The sequence below is a fragment of the Channa argus genome, chromosome 13, assembly GCF_033026475.1.
Source record: "Channa argus isolate prfri chromosome 13, Channa argus male v1.0, whole genome shotgun sequence".
In the NCBI taxonomy this organism is placed as follows: domain Eukaryota; kingdom Metazoa; phylum Chordata; class Actinopteri; order Anabantiformes; family Channidae; genus Channa; species Channa argus.
In genome coordinates, this window is record NC_090209.1 from 4113002 (window position 1) to 4138721 (window position 25720).

Genomic DNA, 25720 nt, shown 5'->3' on the forward strand with positions numbered 1-25720 from the left:
GAAAAGCCCGTGAATTATCTTAAGCCTCGTGTGAGAGAAAAACAAGCAGCTTTTTCTAGGGGAACTGGTGATCAGGTTACAGTGATGACTGCTTTCGATTCAGCTCACCTTCAGATCATAAACAGCTCTTGCTATTTTCCATAGACGATGCTGTAATGTACTGTAATGGTTTAATCCCTTTGGGATTTTAAAGCCCCTGAAAACTTGGCTTCAAATTTTAACCGTCTCATGACTAAATAAGTGACAATCAAAATAAAAAAGCAGCTTCAGGTCAAACTTTATGCATAAAAGAAAACTGTAAAAATGTGGTTTGGTGACCTTTTCTACATGACAACAGTAACAACGTTTTCTTAATTAAAGCATTCAGGACAATTAGCATTGCTGCCATTTGATCAGGGATGGCTTAATAAAAGCTGATAAAAATCTGACCCGCATATTTTCAGAGCTATTGGCTCTTATTTTAAATATTGAGGTTTTCAAAGCGCTGATGCTATTTTTTATGACCAAATGGAGATTAGACATACTGCACCATGTGTATAATTGCAGTTGCTGGTTACAAAAACTAAATTTCAGCTATAACTAGTAATCTATGCTAGTAACCTGTTGCCATCTAACTGTTGATTAGTTATACTCCCTGTAGCTGGTGTCTGTACTCAGCCACACATTGTTTGTAAGAGAAGATACTGAAATTCAAGAAGATCCAATGGACATCTTTACTCAGGAAGTTACTTTTTAGTTTTAATTTCAGAACTTGTATTCTCCGGGTTATTCTTTTATTTATGGCATATCTAGGGATGTCCCAGTGCCCTTGTGCACTTGAACTCGTGATACTTTGCCGATGCCACGTAACCCTTCACTGGCAAAGGTGGAAAAATGAAGAAGAAGAAGAATTTTATTGAAACTTTCTCCATTTATAAAAGTCTGGTCTTTGTTTTGGCAGAAGAACTTTCAGTTCTTGCAGGATTTACTTGCTTATCTGTGCATTTGACTAATAAGGATTTTACTGTTCAGCAACTCCTACTAGAAGCAAACCGTTTAATACTCCTATTGATACTTGGTATTGACAAGTACTCACATTTTAGTACTTACCTAATCATACGAGAAATTTAAGCATATAAATGTTATATTTTTTAGCCAGGACCTCCAGTAATTGAATCAATGGGTTCTTCAAAAATAAAATGTCAGATTAAGTGAGATACAACTGATATTTCAGATACTTATTTAATAAAATTTCACTATTGACAAATAGGCATTGGACTGAACTCGGATAGGCAGATACAACACAATGTAGCAGTCATATCGGGATTGGAGGCCAAGTACTTCTCAAGTAATGATAAAGTTACTTACAGTTGGGTATAGTTTTTGTCGCTCTCGAGGGAAAGATCCAAGTAATACAGATATGCACCTTTTTCTAATATTTTATTTAGCAAAAGTAAACTTCCAAATATATTTTGATGCAAAGAGCTGCTTCCAAAGGCTCCTGTGAGCCAGATTCATTAAACGATTTAAAAACAGTGAAATGATATTCCCTTCTAAAGTGCTCAAGTTGTGAAATTATGACTGGATTTACTGAGGAAAGTCAGTGTGTTGTTTTAGAGCAGAGCAGCGTGATACGAACACTGTGTGTAATCAAGCAAAGGGCCCATACACTGTTTCCATGGTCACTGTACACAGCAATGATGGCAACAATCATAGCCTCAGATTACTAGATAGTACTAGTACTAAATGTATTTTTTTATAATATACTAGATTTAACAAATCGTGAATGTTCCTCCCTTATAGCACTTTCAAAATATATTTTTGCATCGCATTTACCCACACACACACTTTTACCACAGCGACGACAGTGTTTGTAATGCAAGGTGTTCAACTTTGGGATCAGTTTCTTGGCCAAAGACAGTTTGACACATAACCAGGAGGAACCAGGGGTCGAACCCTGTGCTATGTGGAATGACTGCCTGACCAACTGAGCCCAAATCAAATGACCAAAAGTTTTTTTTTTTTCAGTGTGTGTGATTAGATTAACAAGGATCGGACAAATCTTAATTAAATGTGCAACTTGAGCTAGCACTAGCGTGAGACTCGAAACGAACCCGCCTCGCTCCCTCGACCCACCAACCCAGCCACTACTTGTTCCACAAGCCTCCTACCCCCATTCACTGTGCTCCACCAGGCTCTGCAGAGCCATTCGTGTATTAGGGTCCTTTTATACTCTATGCAAGCTCACTTCCAGCTTCAAAAGTTAAGTTTGATGCACACCTTTGTAGCAAACCGCAAAACTTTTGTAACAGCGTAAGCTGTCTCACAGGGGCACCACTGCAAATACTGTACTCCCACACTGTTCTGAAGGTTTTTTATAGAAACTATTTCCAGTGTTAGTAAGGCGCTAAATGGCAATAGCAGGCAGTGAGGATCGGGGCTATAAATATATGTTAAACGAGGAAATGTTGACCCTTCCATAAATGACACACACCACATAACTTCGTCATTTTATTCATAGCACCTTTAGGATTTATTCAGCCTCACTTTTACTTTTGGCAGCAGCATTTTTGCTGTAGCAATTTTCCATAGCTATTTTCATTGCTACTGGATGGACACGTCACCTGTCCAATGAGAAGTGACTGTACTGGCCCCTACTGGAGGAGCAATACATTACATCTGTTAAAGACGCAGGGCAGCAACTTGTCTAAGCGTGTATATATCACCACACTGCTGCCAGTGCTGCTCAATGAGTCTGACTTCACGGGTTTTGGAGCCTATTTCTACCAGAAAAGCATTTGAAAAAGTTATCGTACTGTAACTGAGTAGTTCCCGGTAAGTATGTCACATTGCAAAGGTCTTACTGATCAAACCAATAAGACTGACTGACTGAATGAATAAACCGAAATGTGAAGTAAGCAAACCTGGTCCAACTTAGGCAAAAAAATTAACGTGCAGTAACAAAAGTTTTCACGGACTTGGTTAAGCCTGGTTATTTAAAACATCAAAGAGTAGGAAAATGGTCCAAGAGACCAGTATCAAAACATAATACCTTCATATATATGTGGCTATTTAAATCCAATTCACACACACACCTAAATGCCACCATACGAAGAGATGTCAATTGTATGTGGAAATCAATTTTATGATATGTATGAGGCCCGAAAAGTGCACATCACACGTTACGAGCAAGGATCAAGCTGGGGGCAGGTGCCTCTCTTCTCAGAATTACAAGCAGAGTTTGCAGACAGATATGAATTTACAATTAGTCTCATCCTGGCGACTTCTTAAGGCTTGTGACAGTGTCTGGGGTTCCACTAAAGGCCATGTGTGTGAAGCCATGAATTTCTTGCGACAGGCTACGATACCAGAGAGGCTATATTTAGGGAGGATAACTAGTACTGCACGGTATAATCTGACATTTGTACCACAAGGGAGTCATACTGCAATGCTCACAAATGACAGTGTCACTGTTGGTTTGTGTCCCCGGTGGAATAGGTTAAAGAGAACAAAACATGTTTTTGCAGTGGAGTGCTGCCCTGCAAGACAGATCTAATAAAATTGTATTTGATTGTGGGGGTATGATCTGACTGTGGCTGTCACTGGTGAGTGAGCCCCCCTGAGCGCGGAGACAGCAGCAGTCTGGTTTGAAAAGGAACAAAGAGTCCCTGGGAGCGGTCTCAGTAGACTCTGAAACAGGAGTCTGCATGACTGGCCTGCTTTTGATGGCTGACTTCACCAGGGCACTTCAACTTCCCCTCTGTCTCTCCATCCCTCTAACCAGGGACAAAGAGAACAAATTCAGGCCAACATCGTTCCTGTGTTAATAGATGCAGATTTCCTTTGATTTGTAAAGTATATCAAGTATTGCACTAGCGTAGAGCTAATGAATGAACGTGCCGTATGTCTTGGTGCAACCTAACATTATATCAATCTACCGTTACATTTTCTATCTGTTCCCTCATGCGCTGTCGTACTTTAAATTATAACGTCAACCAGCATATTTGAGCACCTGTCAAATCCTTTTAAAGAAAACAAGCATGATGCAATTCTGTTCAACCAGGCAATTCATTAGCTCGACTCAAACACCCCCTTTTGCAGTCGGCCGCTGTTGTCCTCCCTGCAGACGCAGAGAAGCCACTGAGGTCCACATTCACCAAGGTGATCAAACCTGCGTCAGCCTTACACCTGCCTCCCCTCTCGAGGCGAGAGGACACGACGAAGCTGCAGCGGCACACTTGGGGAGTTCAGCTAACTGTGTCTTCAATCACCACATCTCCGAGCCATCCAAGGATTGAGGGCGTTTAGGGAGGGGGGGGACGAGGAGTGTACATGGAGGAGTGTGTTTAAGATGCATACTGCGCCAGCTGATTGATGTGCGAGGGATATTGCAGCCACTTAGCCACTGTAGTGCTCTAGCAGTTATGTGACATCTTGCATTTTCCTGTACAGCTTTTGCATACTCTGCCAAAGAAGCCTGCAGAAGGAGAAACAGTGTCGCTAATAAATAGACATACGGAATATGAGCGTTGAAGACATCTTTACTATGAGACAGTAAAGTCATGCTAGCAGAGGCAGTAGAATATTCTACCAGCTAGATGCTCAGTGGATATTTGGGGATCAGCAATGTGCAGGCTGTTTTTTTTTTTTCAATGATATGTTTGAATTATTTCTTATGGGTGTGCATAATGGCAGTATAAATCTTTCTGGGTGTGCAATTACAAAGACTGGCATGGTCTATTCCCCGCTGGGTGATCGCCTGCGAACAATGACATATTACCGGCTGGCCGGCAGTGGTCATTAAGAACTGATATGGGATTTATGGCCAGTCTTTAAACATGAGATGGCATTAAAGAGATTTGAATACAGTCAAAATGGCACAAAGAATCCTACTGGAGAAAGATGGAGCTAATGAACTGTGGTTGGGAAGCAGGGGGATATAAAGTTATTTTGGGTAAAGCCAATTTCTCATCAAGCAAAATGAGTTTGATTTTAATCACAGGTTGTCAGAGTCCATAACCAGCTCGCTGTGTTATTATGATATTGTATTGGCGAGGTTTTATAGGGTTTTAACGAGCAAAGTTTAACAATTAATACATTAACGCACGGTTTGATTTGTAATAATAAAATGCACGTTGAAGAGCAGCTGACAAAATACAGAGTCTAATATGGAATATGAAAAGCACAGTAGGATTATAATACAGAAACTCCAAATTATACAAGCCTAAAGTGATCTCACTCTGTGTTTCTGCCTGATGACAACAGCTCTCTATATAACCATGTGACTAATTTCCAGTGGCAATTAAGGAGTCTTACATTCCACATGATACCTGCTGAGTGAGTATAAGGAGCTTAAACATCAGATGTGTTCATTGGAAAGTGAGAAATAAAGACTTTGCCTCATCATATTAGTGCCAGCCCTTAAAGTGACTGTTTATCATGAGGTAGTGCTCAAGGTTTTAATGAGCTCCCTGCCTGTTCTAGTATAATTCCAATTAGTCCCTCCGTCTCATATAATGGCATGATTACCTTGTGAAGCCTCCATTGTTTTCCGTACAAGCCTTGAAAGGAACCCTGACTATTTTAATCTGTTTCCCAGTGGCAGCACACCTGCCAAGCCAGTTACACCTCCTGCAGAATGATCACAGGTATTGGTTCATTAATACAGAGAATGGCAGTGTATGTATTTCCCCCCCGGTTGCACCTAGTGGATAGATGAGAAAATAAATGTTAAGATCCGATTTTGACTGCATTCCTCTCTCCATATTAAATTCACACCATTCACAATTACATTCAGTAGAGGCTAGGAGGGGTTTCATACAATAGAATTGTGCAAAATGGAAACAAAACTGTGCATATATAATTGTGTTTTGCTTCTGGTACCAAGTACTTCAGTAACAATTCAGTACTTCTGGAATATCTCGGCTCACTTGTTATAAAGTGAGACTGATCTCAGTCAAAGTGATAACAAATCCTGCTGCTGTGTCAGCCTCTAAAGTAAGGGCCATTACCTCAATTTTGGTCGCTGCCATTTCAGAGGGAGAGAAGAGAAGAAGCTATTTTTGATCAAAACCCAGGCAAGAGGAGAATCAGTCATTAGAAGCAGCCATTTGCACTGTCATCTTGTTTGGACAGCCTGTGGCTTCCCACTTGGAGGAAAGGAAAAAAAAAATAAAAAAAATAGGAAATGCACCAGCCTCGATCTGCACAGCTTTAGCAATCTCTCTCTCTCAAACGCACTATAGGGCTGATTAACCAAGAAACTTGCAGCACAGTCCAAATGACGTATTACTGATCTGTTTGTCATAAGGGCATGTAGAGAATATGCGTAACGAGAGTAAAAATGTGCAGTAGCTTCACGCAAACGAACAATTGAGCTAATGTTGTTGATTCGGTAACCTTCGTAACCAAGAGGGCAACACGCTCTAACCATCGTCGCAATGTTCCACGAATCGCGGTAATTGATTCGGGGGGGGCTCCGAGGACACCGGCTTGCCCCGAGAACTGTTTCATTCAAATCATAATTTAACAGGGTATCAGCAACAACGGGCACAATAGCAGAGGATGGTAATAGCCAGAACCTAAAACTGAATTTAGATTTCCTCTCAGATTTGACACTCGTGCAGAATAAGAGACAGGAGGAAAGAAATGGTAATCTGCAAGAAAACCCTTAAAAGAATCAATTTGGCAAGGTGTCTGAGAATGTGACTTTATCCGGCACTGTGATTCCGACTGTCTCCTGTAAGAGTGGGATGACTGTCTTTCTTCCCCGCTGACAGGCAGACCCGGGCCAAATTGACAGTTCTTTAAAGCGCCTGACAGAAAGCCGCATTAATTAAGTCATTGCTGGACTTTAATTGTGTTAAGAAGTTGAAAAAAAAATCTAATATGAGAAAAGGTTACCAAGTCCTCCGTGGTGTCAGATTTTCTACTTTCTATGAATATTAATGTGCCTAATGAAGACAATCTTCGCTTCATCTCCCCATTGTTCTGTATTCAGGTGCCAAGCTTTCACAGCCATTGATTTGTTGTTAAAGAACAAATATGTCATGGGAGAAAATGACTGCCACGTCTTTTATCTTAAATTTATCAAGTAAAATGCCTCTCTTTTCAGTTGAAGTGTGTTTTTTTTTTTTCAGTTGTTATTCTAAAAAGATTTTAGCTGAGTGAGTGTCATGCAAAAGTTGTCAAGGTGTGTTTGGGTGTTAATTAGATGTGGTAAGCCAGTTTTGCTACTCTGCTGTGAACAGGGAACAAAAGGAAATTCAGATTTCAAGAGGTACTGTGGACAATAAATAAATACAAAGCCGGCAAATCAAACCAAGTCTTTGTTTTTAGCCAGCAAAATCAAATTATTTCACTTTCAGCGCGCAGCACTTGAGTATAGCCATTGAAAAATGTATTTGTTAAGACAAATTATTGAGTCAGTGGAGGATCAGGATTTCTCCGAGGTGGAAAGCTGCTGAGGTGCGACCGTCTGGCAGATAAAGCCATGCGATAAGATATTTCATGTCAAGTTAAGACTTCTTTGTGCCTGCCACTGGGCCCGGGGAGGGACAGAGCAACAGCAAGCGCTCCCCCAAAACTTCAATATTAACCAGGCATCATGATTGCCAGGCATATTGAAGAGACAGAAATTCAAATGAATGTCTCTCCCTGTGATAAGGCGACCTGAGTCCTTGTGAAAGATGAGCTATGGCTATTTCTGGAGAACGAAGTGCTCGGTCTCGCCACAGGGCAAACCCTGAATAGCCAGGGTTGGAATTACTTGAAAAGGAGGACTGGCTGATGTACTTGGCACTTGTCATTGAGGGAGTGTCTTTTGTTCACAGTGCCATAGATCTCCATCTGAGGAAAGTGTACAAAAGAACTCATGTATTTGTGAATCCTTTTGTGAAAAATTAACAGACACACATTACAGAATGGAGAAAGGATACTGTCAGAAAGTGAATTTTGCAGTATCTCATCTGAATTTATTGTTTAAATTTTAGGGAAACCTGGCTTGCAACACGCCCTCAGCGCTTTTTCTTTTTGTCTCTAAATGTCCTTGTCTCGGATGATTGTTGAGGAGAGACTAGTCGCCATAGCTAATTTATGTTGCGGGTTGGGTGTACACAGCGTGTGAAGGATGGGGAACTATGCACTTGTGGACGTCCCTTTATTGCATCTGACAGAGACGACTTCTTTCTGATGTCATCCCTCTGCGCATGTGGGAGTCATTGAAGTTCACATTGTTTCCCACCAGAGGAGACACGAACACAGGCACAGAAGGAATCAGTCAAAGTTGAACTAAGATCATATTCTCAGACATCACCAGTTTAATGTTGCCTTCAAGAGGAGCTGTTGATTAATATGTTAAAATAGAAATTCAAGCCAACTTCCACTTTTTTAGAAGAGTTGATCCATTCGTTATTAGGAGCAAAACTTTTACGTGTATAATAGACTTTCCGTCACTTATAACTCAACTAGATAAGTAACAATTTATATTTTTATATGTATTAAACACTAGTAAGGGTTTGTGTTGTTGGGAAAACTGCTGCAAAGTATCTATTTAAATTAGACTCCACCAATGTTTAATCTATGAATAAAACTTCAGTTATTAATGGAGGTGTTGTTAACATCTATGTGGACGAAAAAATTATGGGTTATGGCTCTAATGCCCCTTCCCATAGCAATTTATGTTACATGAACCGGATTTCTCAATAGTAACTTGACTGGGGGGGGGTTGGGGGTGCACTTTTATTTATGGGAAAAGTTTAACTTCTAGCCTTGTGCAGCTTTTTTTCTTTATAGTATTTCTGTCACTGAGCCACAATCCACTTTTTTAAACGGCTCATATCTAATGATCAGATACTGTTTCTTTTGATGTCCCTGTCTAACAATGATTGGAATAATGATAACTGTTATTTTATCATCACCATTGCTGTGTTTCTAGTTTCAATTGTGACTATGCTGACCCCCCCCCCAAAAAAAGACACAGGAGAACAAATGAAGAGCAGCATCAGAGGGAAAGTAATGAAACGTCTTTCAACAACACTTTGTCACCGTTCCTTTGGCCAAGTCTGGGATACCTATTAACACTCCCTTTAAATTATTCATTCTAATGGATAAAACACCTCCACAATTAATTGCATGTGAGCCACCCAGCCTCCTTAAATCTGTTGAACAGGCTGGAATTCACAGCGTCCACTCGTTAAATGTATAATTCCCCAGAGCCCGGACTTTTAAATATTGAGCTGAATGTAAAAATATTAACTTTAACTGCACTGTAGGTAAATATGGTGGAATAGATGGCTGCTGATTAATGTGCATCGTATGAAATATCCTCCCTTCATCCATCCCCCCCCCACCATAATTATACTCTTTGAGGAGTAAGACAGAAAGAACAAGAGAGACGCCCTTTTGATTTGAAACTTTCACAACATTTGGATATTGTGCTTAGTTGTGGATGATTAATCTAAAGGCGGTCGCAAAGTCAACTTGTGTGAGCACGAATTCCTTTTCTCTACCTAGTCTGTGTGCAGTTTGCTTTTTACCTGTGACCCTAATGAGGAGATGACCAATCAGTGGAGCAAGTGGAGTATGTGGTCATATGACGTTCCTGTGTGCGGAGAAGTGTTGGCAACTTCTAACAACACATCTAGGGACCAACTTTAAACTACTCTTCCTGAAGAAATGTGCCACAGTGTATGTTTTCTATGACACCTGTACTGCCTGGGTTTATTGTGTGTGTGTGTGTGTGTGTGTGTGTGTGTGTGTGTGTGTGTGTGTGTGTTAGGCAGATACATTTGAATTGACCTATTTGGGTTCGATTTTGAATTCATCTGGCATTCAGAATCTTGTTGTGTGACTTTATATGAAATGTGCAAAACGTTTGATACGAGGAGTAGATGATGGCAGCAGGCCACAGCTAGCCAGACTATATTTAAATATAATTTTAACCTTGGTTTTCTGTGCTTTTTCCATGAGGCAGACTCATGACACCATTTTGTGCACGATTTTTCTTTCATCAAATGAGTCAGCGCTAAATCTATTCCATGGACACCTCAGAGCAAATGAGCACCACACCTTAGATTTCCAACCTTGCACCAGCCACTCAATTCATAAACACCACCAATGTATGCAGTAGACAGAGGTTTTACACTGACTCGTTACTTCGTCGAGAATGTGTAACAAGATTTAATTCACTAACTGTAAACTTGTTTAACTGCACTGCTGTTTCCATCTGGAGGGGAGTGGGGCCGTATTGATGCAGGAGGCAAACATAAAGGTGGACTGATGGCTGCTACTAAACTGATGATAGTGTCAGTATTGACATTTCTGGACAAAGCCGTTTTAAAAATGCAAACTCGGAGAGCAGAAACGAAGTTATATATATAAAAAAAAAAAAAAAAACTCATGCTGTAAGCAGTGAGGGTAAATAAGCATTGTGTTATTGTAGAGGTTTGCTATGCACACGCTCATCCAGAAAGAAAGAGTGTGCAATCCAGCTATTTATTGCGGCGCTGCTGAATGCAACGCCAGCTCAAAAGGCTTCAAATCATTGGGGAGATTGTTAGGCTTCTGTGAAAATTACGGAAATGCAGGGGAAATGGATGAGCAACACTTCATGACAATTAATCAGAGGCCGCTGATTAATAAAGTTCATTTTTTATTCTCGATGATTCAGGGGATTATCAAAAGGACACTGTCCTTGTCATTTTGATTAACAAACCCATCCTCGCTCTGGAAGAGGACGCGCTGAAGGGAGACGCTTTCTTTCGCCCATAAAATAAATATTGAATGAGAATATTAACTCGTTAACCTTGACAAGTATTTGTAATTTTCATAAGCTGGTAAACTAGCGGATTCAGCACAAAAAATGCTGTGGGGGTTTGTGAAACGGCACAAGAAGAGGGGTGGGGGACGACAACACACAACAAATTAGAGAGAATGAAGAATGCTACTGCATGAATCCTGTCATTTTTATGGGCTGCAATGATTAATTTGTTTGTTCAAATTCTCAATTAAGCCAGGAGGAACTGGCAGAATTAGAAAAGGAGAGCAGTACAACCGTTGTTATGGCTTTGCAAGCACCTTGGGGAGATATAGCCCTACCTGTACTCGGGTCATAAGGCTATTGTGCAGACGGCTCACACAGCCTTAAGCAGAGGTGTGGTGTGCGTCTTCAGGATTCATTCCAGACAGCCCTGAAAAAAATGTAAATCCGAAATGTTTCGTCAGCCCCTCTCCCCTGATAAATCATTCTGCCTTTTCCTTTCATTTGTCCAGGTCGCCTTGTCAAGGGTAATGCCCTTAAAATGTCAATTGTCAGTGTGAACACGCATTGCATTAGATATAAGTACAGTTCACCTCACACACACAAACAGTCAGTCACAGTGTTATACAGAAAGAAATAAAATATGGAGCTTGCACTTCCCTTTTCCCTAGAGGCCCTGTGCACTTATTATTTGTCAGAGTGACAGATGTTTTTCAAATGATAGTGTCTCATGTGTGCTGAACTTCTACCAAAGCCCCACCGTGAGAGAACTGCGGGAGGCTATGCACCATCTGATGGCGTAAACCTCCATGGACTGAGTCCCAGTGCTGGGAGGCTTTCGGCTGGAAGTCTAAACAGCAGAGGAAGCCGTCGTCAGGGTGGTTCGCCGAGGTGATGGCCAGCCCCCTCACTGAGGCTCCAACCCGGACCTGCACAGCAAATCTTCAGCTGCACAAAAGTCGGAATCCAGGGGGGTTAGATTTGCTTATCAGGATCAAATTTGCTGAGTGCTGTGAATTTGTTTTTGTGGCTGCAACAAATATTATTTTGTAGCGCCGACATAAATATTAATATAGAGCGAAAACAAATTTGCAAGTATTTCTGTGACTGCTCAGTTCCACAAACCGAGCAGAGAGAAAGAGGTCATTTTGCGATGTGCATTTTTTAACTGTGCGTGAGAGGTAAACACTCAGGTAGCATCTTAAAGCCGAAATGCTTTTTTTGAAAATAGGTAGCAACACTGAGAGGGTCAATGAGGTACTTTTGCTGCTTTCCTGCTCACATTCAGCTCCGACCACGGAGAGTCAGTCAATTTCATCGCAGGTTGCAGTCTTTACTATATAATTGCTATGGTATGTGTGTGTTGCACTACACTGATGATTAAACAATACATAACCTCAGATATGCAAGTACTTTGGTTATTTAATACACATACTCGAGAATATCCCAAAGCAAATGTACTGTTTCATATTTATGTAACATCTGCAACATTTTGCACATTTTCTTTTGTATTACTTCGTGGTAAACTGGCATCAGTAAGCAGAGAGGAATCGCAGCAGGTGTAGCTGGATCATTGACTCTGACCCGCTGAAGTGTGGACTAGGTGTTGAGCCTGGGCTTCTTTTATGGCACAGTGCATTTAAAACCAAGCGCTACACTTCTTAAACTTCGGCGTCCGCTCACTAAAGTTTTTGTTTACCTCCGTAATTGTTTTGTAATATTGAAATCAAACAAGAGGATACATATTACGCACTCAAGTGTAACTTTTACACACACACACACAAAAAATGTATCTGCTTCTGTTCTACGTACGCTGCAAATTCTCTGAGCCAAAAGTGCAACTTTGTTATTGTGTTTACGACCATTATATGATTTCTGTAATGAAATCAGTGTGTTTTCCGGACCAGTGGGTGCTTTTATTAGTGTTGGCCACCTTTCTTTTACCAATTCAAGGTGTCCTCTATACAGTGTGTGTATATCCAGAGCAGCAGCATTGACTACAGCCAGCACTCGTGAAGCGAAAATGCTTATTAGTCAAACAGTCCCCATCGGAATAATGCCACGGTCAGCCAGTGGTGAGAGATAACTCTAACTCTGTGTGGATGACACTCTGGAGTCTATTCTGTAGGGGATCTGCTGTAGTGCAGCCCGCACAAACATGATGTATGGACACACAAGCAGAGAAGCATCATGGGACCACACCATGGAAGGGCTGTGGATAAGTTACTGTTGCAGGTGTAGTGCTTACATCGAACGTACTCTTCAAAACAATGACATTATGTTCCAGTTTCTGTTTAATGATCCATTCGCCCCTGGAACCTTGATCGAATTAGACGGCAAATATAAAGCAAGTCAAAATGAATGGAGAATGATTTTAGGTCATGTTAATGCTTATGGTCTCCATTGTCTCTTTGTCAGGACAACAAACCAAAAAGCATCCAAGGCCATTTTTTTTAAATGCCCAAATGACTACGTTCTGATTCTACATACAAGAAAACAGGCACGGTAGAACTTATCTGCACTTTTCTGCTTAAGAACGTATGTAGTGCCTCAAATTTGGTGACATCATGGCAACTTGTAGGTCCTAACAGCAGTGGTGTGGCCAGAGGTGAGCCACGGGTGGCCAGTGCCCCGTAAGAAGGTACCTTGCTTATGATTATAAGTCTTTATTGTACGAGAAGAACTGATCACATTTGTGGCTAAAATGATTTTTTTTCATCTGTTTTTTTTTTTAAATATAGACAATGATATTTATGTGTTATGTGACTTGTAGCAGTCTATTAACAAGGCAGATTATCTTTGCAAGGGATGCATTTTTATCTCCCCCAACTGGCTATTATTTTTGGTTTTATGAGTATTTGGAGTTTAAAGTGGTATTTATTATTCAAGAAGATTTAGTTGCATATTGGGCACTTATGTTTCTAATTTTGTTGGACCACCTTTAGCATTGGTTACAGATTACATTCGGAATGATTACGGAATGCACTGCATAGTCTTCTCCAGCACATCTCCACGGGCTCGGGGGGGGGGGGGGGCAATCCACGTGTAAAAATGATGTCTCAGGCTTCCCAAACCGTTCACTTTCATCATGAAATTTGCCCTCGCCACCAGGAAGTAAAACGTCGAGTGATGGAAAAACGTGGTCATTTTATTTATTAAGGTAGTTAGATATTCAGGAGTGAATAACTTGTTACTAGCAGAGATGCATTAACCACTGCAGCAATTATCCAGTGGAAGCCTTTTATCTATTTGCTTAGTTAAATCCTGGCGGTGACTTTAGGATTATAGAGAGTTTACCATTAGAGTTCGAGTGTTTCGAACAATAATGAGCCAGTGATGAGGACAAATCTTGCTAAGCTAACTGGCTGATAGCATTATCCGACAGTTAGGCAGCATGTTGGCTGTGCTGCTTAACTGGGTAAAATGGTCAATTTCATCTCAGAGGTTGTTGATCTCATTTCATCTTCAGCACAGTGGTAGAGTGGTTAGCACTGCCGCCTCGCAGCTATGAGATTGTAGGTTTGCGTTCCTGGCTGACCGTGGCTTTTATATATGGAGTATGAAGTTTGCATGTTGTCCTGTTTCCAGTCTGTGTACTGGATGTTGGCCTGGACATACACTGGTTATCTGTCCAGGGTGGACCCTGGCTTTGGCTCTATGCAAGCTGGGATAGGCTCCTACAAGGGGATGCAGGAAAACTGACTTCACAAGTTAAGATTCCTTCCTTTCATTTTCGACCATGTGGTCCTCTGTTCCCCCAAAGATCAGCGCCGTCAGAACAGCACGTTAGTTGTCCACAGTACAAATATGTTTGTCAGAGTTTACCGAATAAATTGCTCGGTTTGACTCCACCGTGCAAGTTCAATCACTTATTGTTGTGATCCCAGTGGAATTAATTGACTGTACCACAAAGTTTCTCTGCGGGTGTGACTGGGCCTTAACAAAGGTAAATTTAGTCTGCCTTTCATTGGCCAGGCATTTCAGCTTTGATACACATATCACATATTTATGTAGAACATTTGTTGTGAATGGGGAGGGGGAAGTCAATTTCCTGCCCCTCTTGATAATTGATTGTTTTTTTTTTCTCTCACAGTTTAGAGTAAAAGACAGATGACATGACGGTTCAATGTCAGTAAAGCAGCCAACATCAGGTTGTAGGATGTAGGTAAAAAACATCCAAACAATACAGTATTGTTGTATCACCTTGACTTTTACCTTCTTTTGACATTATCGCTGTATTACACAGTACAAACATTTAGCAGTAGCACACTTTGCTGATTCAATTTCTCATCTCCACTTAACAGTCTCTAAGACACCTCTTCATTAGCCAGTAAGTCTTCTCAAAATAAATCCAATCCCGTAAATCTACCTCTGAAGAAATCTGATACTTTTAAAAAATGACAGCGACTGACCTTGAGATTTATTTTTGTCACACCAGAAACTGTCTCCCTCAGCAACGAGAGATGTGCCTGTCCAGATGGTTTTGTGTGGCATCGTCTTGCTAATTGTCAGTGATGCCATCAAAGGGACGTAGCAGACCTGACAACTTAGCTGATGAGCAATAAGATGAGTATGAGGGGGGAAATTAGAGCCAAAAACATGTGACAGTTATTTTGTGCAGCCTACCTATGCTTTTAAGCACGTTAAATCGTTTGGCTTCATTGTTTCCTGCATTTCGCTGCAGACTAGAGGAGAGTGCAACAGAAACACAGTAGCAGTAAATCGAGGTTTGGACTGGTTAGAACTGTGTAATTATCTTCAATTACAACATGCTTGCAATAAATGTCTCGGAAGGTACAATATAATACAATGTAGTTCTCTATGTTTAAAGCATGATTTCGGGCGATTTTACTTTAAATTCCCCTTAAAGTTAAATAGGCTGCAACACAGGAGCACAGTCGTATGACTCTAGTGACTGTAAAACATGCAAGACAAAACATATGACACAGGGGGTGATCCTGACCTGAGACTGACATGTGCTAAAGTACATTATAGTCATTGCCAGGATAAAGGTCACATTGACTCCTGTTATAAATTGGACAGGACAGCTCCAGCATACATGGAGTGTCAAGTGTGAGGAGGTCTGAAAGAATATCCCTCTGATGTTTCAGGACACAGACACACATATGTAGACGGATGGAATAAAGTGTCTACGTCTCGCTCTCACTTGTGATTAGCACACTTAATCATCACATTAAAGGAGAAGTCCACACTAAGTTCATCATATAATATTGATGTGGGAAGTGAGATGCAGGCTTTTTATTTATTTATTTATTTTTGCCATCTTCACTTTAAAAACCTGCTAGTGGTCATCAGAATAATCCAGAAGGTGAAATAAAAAGTTAGTTTGGTGTTTGTTGTTTATACTATTCATACGACTAATGAGTAAATTCACAGTTTCAACTGTTCTGTTGCCGGGAAAAAAAAAAAGAAAAATATATATATTTACATGTTCATCTGAGGCATAATAGTCCTTTGACTAAGAATACCCTGCCTGGAACTGCGGCGAGCACAAGAGCAGACTTTTGCTCTGAGATACAAAGGGAAACGACTTGAAAGGAAATAAGCAAATGATTGCAATGCCTCATTAGGCGGGTTTTATTTGACCGTAGCCAATTAGACAGCATCTGTAATTTAAAACAGTCAACCTAAAAAAAGACTCAACCAAGAACACATTTCTCCCGTGGGACTCAATCCTTTGCCTTGTTTTCATTCAAATTATTTTTTTTTTTTACCAGTGACATTTTCTGTTTGAGCGAATATAAATAATACGCAGAGGACACTCGAGTTCAGAAATATGCAGATAGGCAGCCTACAGTAGGACTTTGGTAAGTTAAGATGAAAGAGCAGGGCTGAAGAATTTCACAGAGGTCAAGGTTGCATGCTGATGTGTTTTGGCCTTGCACTCGGCCGCCTGTGCCGACTTGTTTTCGCCGTTGCTTTGTGATCGATAACGCTCCCTCCGTCTTAATCAACGACCCGCCGAGGTATTTGCGGGCCGTTACCTTAATGACACAAAGGTGCACTTTAAAAGCAGAGCTGCAGTCTGGGGGGGGGGGGAGACTGACAGCTGGTTTAGTCATGAATCACACCTTAGTGCAGATTAACACGACACTCCTCGCAAACACAGACAGCGCTGAAATATTGATAGGGGGGGGAAGTAGATGTTTGAGGCTTGTGTGAGCGATAAGATATGACCAAAACTAGACCGCGACTGCTTACTTTGCAAAGCGGGAGCCTCGAGAAAAATAGTAACACCTGTATTGCTTATATTGGTTGTTAAGCATTGGAATAAAATTTTGTGCAATATGCATAACCAAATGCTGGAATAATGAGCCATCTGTATGTGTGGTCCCTTCCTTGGAGATGCCAAGAACGGCACCATCTGTGATGCAGCTACCAGCTGTTTTCCTTCTTATTACATGTTTATTAAAAGCTGAAGTTGTCCTCTTCAAGGAAGAGGAAAAGAGAGCATGGGTGGCAATGTTGGTTATCTGATTGCCTCCATCTCCATTAGAAACAGACTTGAGCTCTGCTCCTGGTCCTATAAAAACACACTAAGTGTTTCAGCAGAACTAAGGGAAGTGCTAATTAAATACTCCTTCTTTTTCATCAGCGACTCGCAGGAAATTAAGACAACAAACACAAGATTGACTGGCAGCAAAGCAACGAACATGAAAGAGGATGAATGACTGTAATCCACCAGGGCTGAAAATAAATAAGTAAATGATGTCACTTACCCCACCTTCACTTAGCCTTTTGGGTTTGTATTTCAAAAATCCCTCAGCAGGGTTTACGCGTCTTTTCTATTTGCATTGTTTTCAATTTTCAAAACCTATTAGCAAGCTATCGATCGACCACAATTGAGCATTTATGCACAGCAGGCAACCTACATCCCTCAAGTCAAAATCAGATCACATCTCCCGTAATTGAGGGTGGCAGAACTGCAGACCACCCTCTGCAACTGTCAACAAATTTCAGGAGCTCAAACTAAGATGCGTCAGGGATGCATCCAGCACCGGGTGATGGACACTGAGAAGGAGAACTGGAAATGTCCATCAGCATCCTCTGCCATGTGCTGAACAAGACAGGTCAGGTCTGAATAGACACTGACAAACCCAGGGTGGACACACTGTCGACGCAGACTAAAGCAATACCAAGGGACAAGTGACAGGCTGCTCTGATGCCTTACCTAACTGCAGCACACGCACGTGCTTGCTGGGTTAGGCAAAAAATAGCGTGCGGCGAATCGGATACCCACACGCACACTCATCCATATGGACAGACAGGCCTCACAGTCTTAAAAAGCAGAATGAAAAAACAAAACAAAAAAAACTTTAGAAGATAGTCAGAATGCTGAAGACTGCACAGTGTGGTAACATGTGCGACGAGAGCTGCAAGTACAGAATGTGGACTAAAAGAGCAAATTGATGTTTGTGGCAGTTCATCCATTTGTAAGGTGAGTGCATTCACTCTGCTCAATGCTCAATAAAACAAACCAAATGCCCTCTATTTCTGTATAAACAATTACCTGCCATAGATTGTAACCTTATTGGATCAAGTGAAATGTTTGAAATAAATCATTAAAGGTGCTGACAGGGCATTTATCTTCACTCTTGCTTTAATGTTCTGTGCACAAAACAGTGGATGAAGTCAGTCAAGGGTGTGCGTGTGCGCGCGCGCGTGTGTGTGTTTTTGAACAATCCGGGCCCCAGCGCGCCTTTGTGTGTGTGTGTGTGTGCTTGTAAGCGCACCGTTGCGTGTGTCAATCCTCCTGTGGAGCCATGTTCTCAAAGCTCTTCATTTTGAAATCAAGCATGAATAATTAAGCCATTTCACAAGGCTGCTTTAACGATATATTACATGAGAGGAAATAGGTCAAGCAGCAATGTTAGAATGATTGTTTGCATGGGTGTTATTTGGTTTTGGTTCCTTCCCCTCATGCCCCCTATACTGTACTTATTTTGCAGAGTGACTGACAGCTTAGACTCCTTTTCCTGCAGACATGAGAAGCTTTTCAAATTAGTTGTGTTTGGGTTAACCTTGCATCTAGGGCAACACATTGTTTTTAACCCCTGGCACAAGCAAAACTGCTACTACAGTATTAATGTGAATTTTCAGAATTTTCCTTTGTTTTGCCTTTATTGCTATAATTTGATTTGACAGACAAGAAAAGGATTTTGCCACAATAAATAAATGTGCAGCAAATAATTACATTATACCTCTTTTTATTTTTTATTTTTTGTCCTTTCGGCTTATCCGGTGAGTTCAGGGTCGCCACAGCGGATCATTTGTCCGCATGTTGATTTGGCACAGTTTTGAGCCGGATGCCCTTCCTGACGCAACCCTCCCCAATTTCTACCGGGTTCGAGACAGGAACTGTACGGCTGGGGATGGGGATGGGCTGTTGGGGGTTCAGTGTCTTGCCCAGGGGTGCGAGCGGGGCACGAACCTCCGACCCTATGGTCGGTGGGCGGCCACTCTACCAACTGAGCCACTGCTGCCCCAAGTACATTATATCTCTGCCGGATGAACTATAACAATAACAGTTCCTAATTAGTTCACATTGTTCTACAGCGAATAATGTGTAGTCACACAGGATTTGTGCACATGCATGAAACGCCAGTGTTTTCAAGTAAAGATGTCAGCAGAAACATATGCTAAGCTTATGCTACACTGTACTTCCAGAACACTCCTGATCAACAAAGCAACATTTCACTTGAATAACACAAAGTATGCAGGACAGAAACCTACTTTAAATTGATTTAATGCATTTATTTTCGCATATACTTTTGCTCTATATCAGCTCCTAAGGGAAACATGCATTGTATGTGTCCACTCCACTGTTTCTCAACTGGTTGCTTACTATGTCTGTCATTTGTCACTGGGAAGTTTTGACAAATGGTTTACGGCTTGGTAGCAAATTAGTGTCCTCAGAAGCAGGATACTACTCTAAAAAAGTTAGGGCTATTTGATTTTCAGATGAAATGTATGGAAAATGTCAAACGTTCATGCTACAGTAATAAAATATCATGAAAGTAAGCATTTAAGTAGAGGCATGGGAGCTAGAGTCGGTCGTACATCAATCCCACAGTCCATCCCCGGCTCCTCCGGTCTCGTGTCCAAGGGTCCTTGACCAAGACACTGAACCCCAACTTAGCTGCTCCGGGTGAGTTTTGGCCAGCTTCATAGCAGCTCCCCCATCAGTGTGTGAATATGTGTGATTGTGAGTGTGAAAAGGTGAATGAGAAGAAGTGTAAAGTGATTATATGTACTATATAAGTGCAGACCATTTACCAAAAGCAAAAAAAAAAGTCAATGTCTCAATAATTTGTCAGTTGTTAGGTGATGTCTTGGTCTCATAATATCAAAATGTGAACAGCATGATGAAGAGGACTGTACATTTAGTGATCATTCAGAAATGATCCGTGAGTCACGTTGGGATTTTTGCACTTAATCACCTTGTTAGAGAAAAGCATGTGACGCAATAAGTACTGAAACATTGAACAGACACGTTCATTCAAAAGTTTAGAGAAGGTCAAACTAAGTTCCCCTGAAAAGGTTACAGCGCATTTTAGGTGCATTCTGAAATTTCTGGCCTTAGCATGAGACTAAATCCATCCACTCTACTCTACTCAGCTTTCCCCTTCCCTGTTCCGTCATGCTCTGCTACACTCTGCCCAGTGCCTCCGACGGTCGTCCTTATTAAGTTATGCTACAAAAGAACGCTGCAAAACGTAATTTACCTTTATCAAACAGAAATAATCCAGTGTCTGATTAGTTAGAATGGCCTCAAAATAGTTTAGAAGCAAATATCTCTGCACTGCTGTGTAGTGAATATAGGTCACAGGAGGCATCAACAGCACCTCTTCATAATAAGATGCGTTTCCCATTTTTTTAAGTTACATACTATATGATGAAATCCTGGAAAAACTACAACAACCAAAACTGTATTGTAGAAAAATTCATATCATTGTGCTAAAAATGAAACTAGTACAATTTGGCACAGTTTGTGACCAAGTTAAGAATCATGACATACAGTGAACCTATACATTCACTGCTGTTACACCGTGTGTAGGGACTCACACTGCTTTTCCCTTCATTGTTCACTTGGTACAATGTGTAACACGTAAAATCTCGTGGCAGTGCTGAATCAAAAGTAGATACCAAAAGAATGAAATAGGATAAGAAGAATGTGAGGTATTAACACCTGTCAAGAAGAGAGCGACAAGTACCCACTTGTCAACTACCAGCATTAGGTACAAACAGTGCAACAATATCACAATGGTGTCTGTGTCTCTGTTGTACACTACAAAATTGTGAAAAGGAGTAAGTTCTGACTGATGCAAAAAAAAAAAAAAAAGCTCCAATGATCTCTGTCATCTGTTACATTCAGCCCTCAGGACAAACATGCTGAGTCCCACAAAGCTCCTTTAACTGTGCTTTCAACGACAACAACAACACTCACACGAGCTTGTTCAACCTCACCTACTTTCAACAAAACTCTGTTCTTCCATCAGAGGCTGAGACCACGTGCTATTGTATGTATAACCGTTACCATTTGTTGCACTGCAAACCTTTAAAACCTTTGCATTTAGGTTTAGTCTGTTTCTAGAAACATCTCAATATTTTTTTTATCATAGATCCACAACCAAGGTATCACTTCAAGATGTGCTAAAAGCTGTTTGTGTGATCACAGATTACTTGCGTGCTGTTGTTATTCACTATTCTTGAATAATATTAGGCTTGCATCATTATGCTAGTGCAATGTAGTCCTTCTCTGGAAAATGTTATTTTTAACCGCTTGTCAATCACACAGGTGGAAGATTCATTTATTTTTATTTATTTTTTGTTAAAGTCATCCTTTGAATTTCTAATAGCTGTTTGATTTTTTTGCTTTAGTACATTTTCACCGGCATTACACGATTTACATCTTTAAATCAAGCAGCTGCTTTTGACTGTATGCTTATGTTGTTGTTCCCCTTTGAAAATAATGAAATCACACTTCAATCACGGGCTGTCCATTGTGCACAAAACTTTATCTTTGGATTAAAGACAGATTCAGATTTCCTAAACCGTCCTCCTTTTATCGTGACTAGAAGATTCTAAGAATCCCTATTGTTGAAAAAAAATGGCCCGCTCACATCACCACGAGACGTAAGTGGGTCTTTGTTATGACATTGGAAACAGACTCAGGTTTAGTCAAGATTTTGCACTGATTGATAAATGACCAGTGAACATCCACAGAATGTTCTAGATGCACAGAGAGCTGGTTAATCCCAGCAGGTCTGTGAAGTCTGCTTGTTTGGGTTCACTTTGAACACAATTTGCTCTTGCGCATCACTTTCTGTCAGATGAGTCTATTGCCTTGTCAGAAAACTGAGATTTACTCATTTTTTGTGGATTATGTCTATATGGCAAAAGTATATGAGCAATTACTTTGTCATTGTTTTAAGAATTACAGTTCTGACCTGGGAACAAGCGCTGATAAATCTCAGTGGAGACTTAATATTTACCAAATTTATAATCAGTCATTTTGAATTCCTAAAGTTAAAGTGACAAATACAAGTATCTTCTAAAATATTATCACTTTCAGATGGGTTTCGCTTAAAGTGTATGAGCTCAGATGCAACCAATTTGTTATGTTTGAAATGTTAATGAGTTTTAAAAATGTCAGAGCTGTACAAAAAAAAAAAACAACAACAACAACAAAAAAAACAGCTTAATTGCAGTATTGTCCTCCATCTCACGCCAATAGCTGAAACAAAAGAGTCCAGGTTCATCTATTTAGTAATGCAACATCTGTGGAACATCACCTGTTCCTGAATGCATATTTTGTCATAATGAATCACATCACACACTAAAAGAGAGATGGTCTTCACTTTTAGGCCATATTAGTTTTCCGAATATTGGGAGGAAACAGAACAAAGTATGAACACACACCTGTGTTACCTTTATTAAGATGCGGTGGCTAAGTCCAGTGTTGATTCTCCTTTTAGATCCATTTTGTTCGTCGCTCTCTCTTTGCAAAACATATCTGCTTTTTAGATGCTAAAGGACACACAAAAAAACCAGCAAAACAGTCACTAACGTTGTGGTCAATTCGGTGCCTGACAGACACGATGTGATACAGTTACAGATCTTATTTAATGAAAACTGCCGGCTGGTTTGTCTGGACAGGACACTGAATGGTAACATTGAAGTTGCGGGCCAGAAAAATCAAAACACTGAGTTAAATATTATTGTAATGATCAGCGAAGCTGAGAGCAAAGGCAAAGCTAGATGATTATTCATATTACACATCGTGGCTTTTTAAATTGTCAATATAAAAATATTGATCATAGCAGCTTTAAAGTTACCATAGTTATATTGTAAGAAAGGAGGGTACAGACTTTACATACGCTCACAGGTCTTTATCATAGGATAGGAGATGACAGGACGGGATAGTCTCATCACTAAAAATAGTAATGTCATCTGTAATTCACAGTAAGACATTAAACTGTCTTTACAGTATTAATAGGATATGTAGGGTCGTATTAAAATGTGTCCAACTTGACTCACATAAATGTAATGCACCATCAATGAATAAGTTATAATGATTTAGTTTCTACTGGCAGCGTTGCAACTGATTATTATTATTATGCTTCTAAAGTTCTTACCGACAACAAAAATCCGTGATTTATTTTATATGTAATTTAGGCCCTGCCTAGGCCCACATCATCTGCTCTGATACTGGACGCTTTGACTCCATTAGTCACATTTAAAGAATGAAACGGGAGTTCAGTGGTTTGTGTGTAACATTGGCATTACACAGCCTGATAGTAAAAATTGTTATGTCTGCCCTGTACTTTCCCAGGTTTCAAAAGTGACTGCATGAGATAAAATATTTCAAGGTTAACCCGAAGCGTCGCTCCAAAAAAACAACTGTGTGCGTCTGCAACTGCGAACAGTCCGGAAAAGACTGGGAAGAAGAATCACACTCTCTCAAAGCGAAAAATTAGGAGAGGTCAAAACTCGAGCTGCTTTCAAAAGGCACTTTCTGGAGCTGCTTTGTTGACGATAAATAAAAGGTTGATTTTGCCGACGCACCAGGAGTGCCTTGGGTGACTTCCAAAGAATGTGGGCACATTTTGTGTGTCAGAGCCGACTGGAAATCCGGCTTACATGAGTGTAAAAGCTCAAATAAACATTTAAAGAATCTACAAACTCTGCTTCTTTCTTTCTCCTTGTGAGAGGAGCAGCACTTGTTCGCAATTAGATATGAGATAAAATAATCACTTATTGGATTTTAGGCTTTGGGAGACATCTGCTCTCTGCTTCCCTTATAAATAATAAATATAGTTTACTTTAAGCTCGTCATTAGAACACAAGTAAAACTTCACAGCTCGGTTGTCTACTGTCTCAACATGTGCTGCATAGTTGCTTCTGTTCTGAGAGAAAAGCCACAGGTGGATGTAAAAAAAAGCACTAACAAGACATGTTTTTGTCACATTTTGTTACAGCAGAGGATCACACTTAAGTGAAATCTGTCGAAGTTGTAGCCCGGAAAATCCTCAGGCAGCCAGGTATTGAGAATTGCGAGCATGTGAGAGAGGAAGAGCTCATCAAGACATACGGGATGACAAATTCCACCATCTGCATTGCGGGTCTGCCACCGACACTGATGCATGAACGGTAAGTAAAAAGTTCCAGATCTACGAGCGCTTGTTCGGAAAGTTTTCCAACGCAGAAAACAAGTGCACGCCGGTGTGGCGACGCAGATGATGCACAGAGAGGATACAGTGAGGTGTGAGCGGCAGCGGAGCGAGGCCACTCTCGGAGAGATGAGGTGAGATGGCGGTGGGCACTGGCGTTGCTCCCTAACACTTTGTGTACACACAGGGTGTTAGGAGCTGTCAGACAGGTATGGCTGGGGCTTGATTTGAGCCGTGATTGATCGCACAGGTTCAGGTGCAGTTCAAAGGAGGTCTCCGGTATCATTGCCACAATGAGTGACAGACACAAAAATAGGGTGAGGGAATATTATCAGGAAGCCATTTGTAATGCGGGGCGAGCCTGGATCTCTAAGGGGTGTTGTCTCTCTGAAATGAAGTCATCCATCACTTCAGCTTCATATTTGATTAGGTCATAAGGAGCTTTCTAAAGCAAAAGAGAGGTTTTACTTTTGTGTTTGGAGGCAGCATTGTAAAACATATTTTAAAAAATTCAAATAAATGTAAAATCCATGGTTGCAGGCATTAGTTTTTAGGCGGGAAAAATATACCGCAGGATCGAAATTATATCTCAGCTTTATAGAAGCTTTACTACGGCAGGGTACTTTCAACTCAACAATTCATCATGTCCGTTATAAGCTAATTTTTATTCTGACACAAACTGTAGTAAAGCAAAAAGTATTTCTCTAGAAACATAAGTGAGAGTTAGTGTGAAGTCTGGCAAAATGGAAACATTTCTGTTTTTATGTTTGCTTTAAAACACCTACATCCATGAACTAATTTGCTTTTAGCAAACAAGATTAAGAGTTAAAATGTTAGTCGAGTAAACTGTTGATCGTATTATATGTAGTTTTGCAGGGTTTTTTTGAGCAAATATATTTAAACCTCTCTGATTCCAGTAAGTATTTTTAGGTAAAGACTTACTGTTTGGAATTTAACAAGATGATGTAGAGAAATGAGTTACTAATGGCCATGTTATAATCAGCTTTCTACCTAAAACATGCTATAAGCTTCCGTCATGACATTGTTATAATATATACATATTAGTATACATAATAGCCCCCAAAGTCAGGTTTGTCTGTCACCATTTGGAAGGGGCCAGAGGAGCTAAATGTGTTGTGTCTCTTTAAGAAAAGTTTTTAAGGAAATGATTCACTGTTTGAAGCCACACAAATAGAGAAAATAAGTAGCAGACGAAGCATCATTTACACTGAGCTTCAGCACGACATTGAATAGTTAATGGACATGTTCCTTTTCCCAAACTAAATCC

General features: G+C 40.5%; 1 protein-coding gene across 2 annotated transcripts in view; it reads left to right on the forward strand.

Moving 5' to 3' along the window:
* Nucleotides 1-25720, forward strand: part of LOC137139604 (teashirt homolog 2) — a 106008-nt gene that overhangs the window by 38088 nt on the left and 42200 nt on the right. For both annotated transcript variants that reach the window (XM_067527085.1, XM_067527086.1), the window contains exon 3: nucleotides 24241-24412. In XM_067527085.1, the coding sequence (XP_067383186.1) occupies nucleotides 24406-24412 (7 nt within the window). In that variant the 5' untranslated portion in view covers nucleotides 24241-24405. The remainder of the gene's footprint in view (nucleotides 1-24240; nucleotides 24413-25720) is intronic.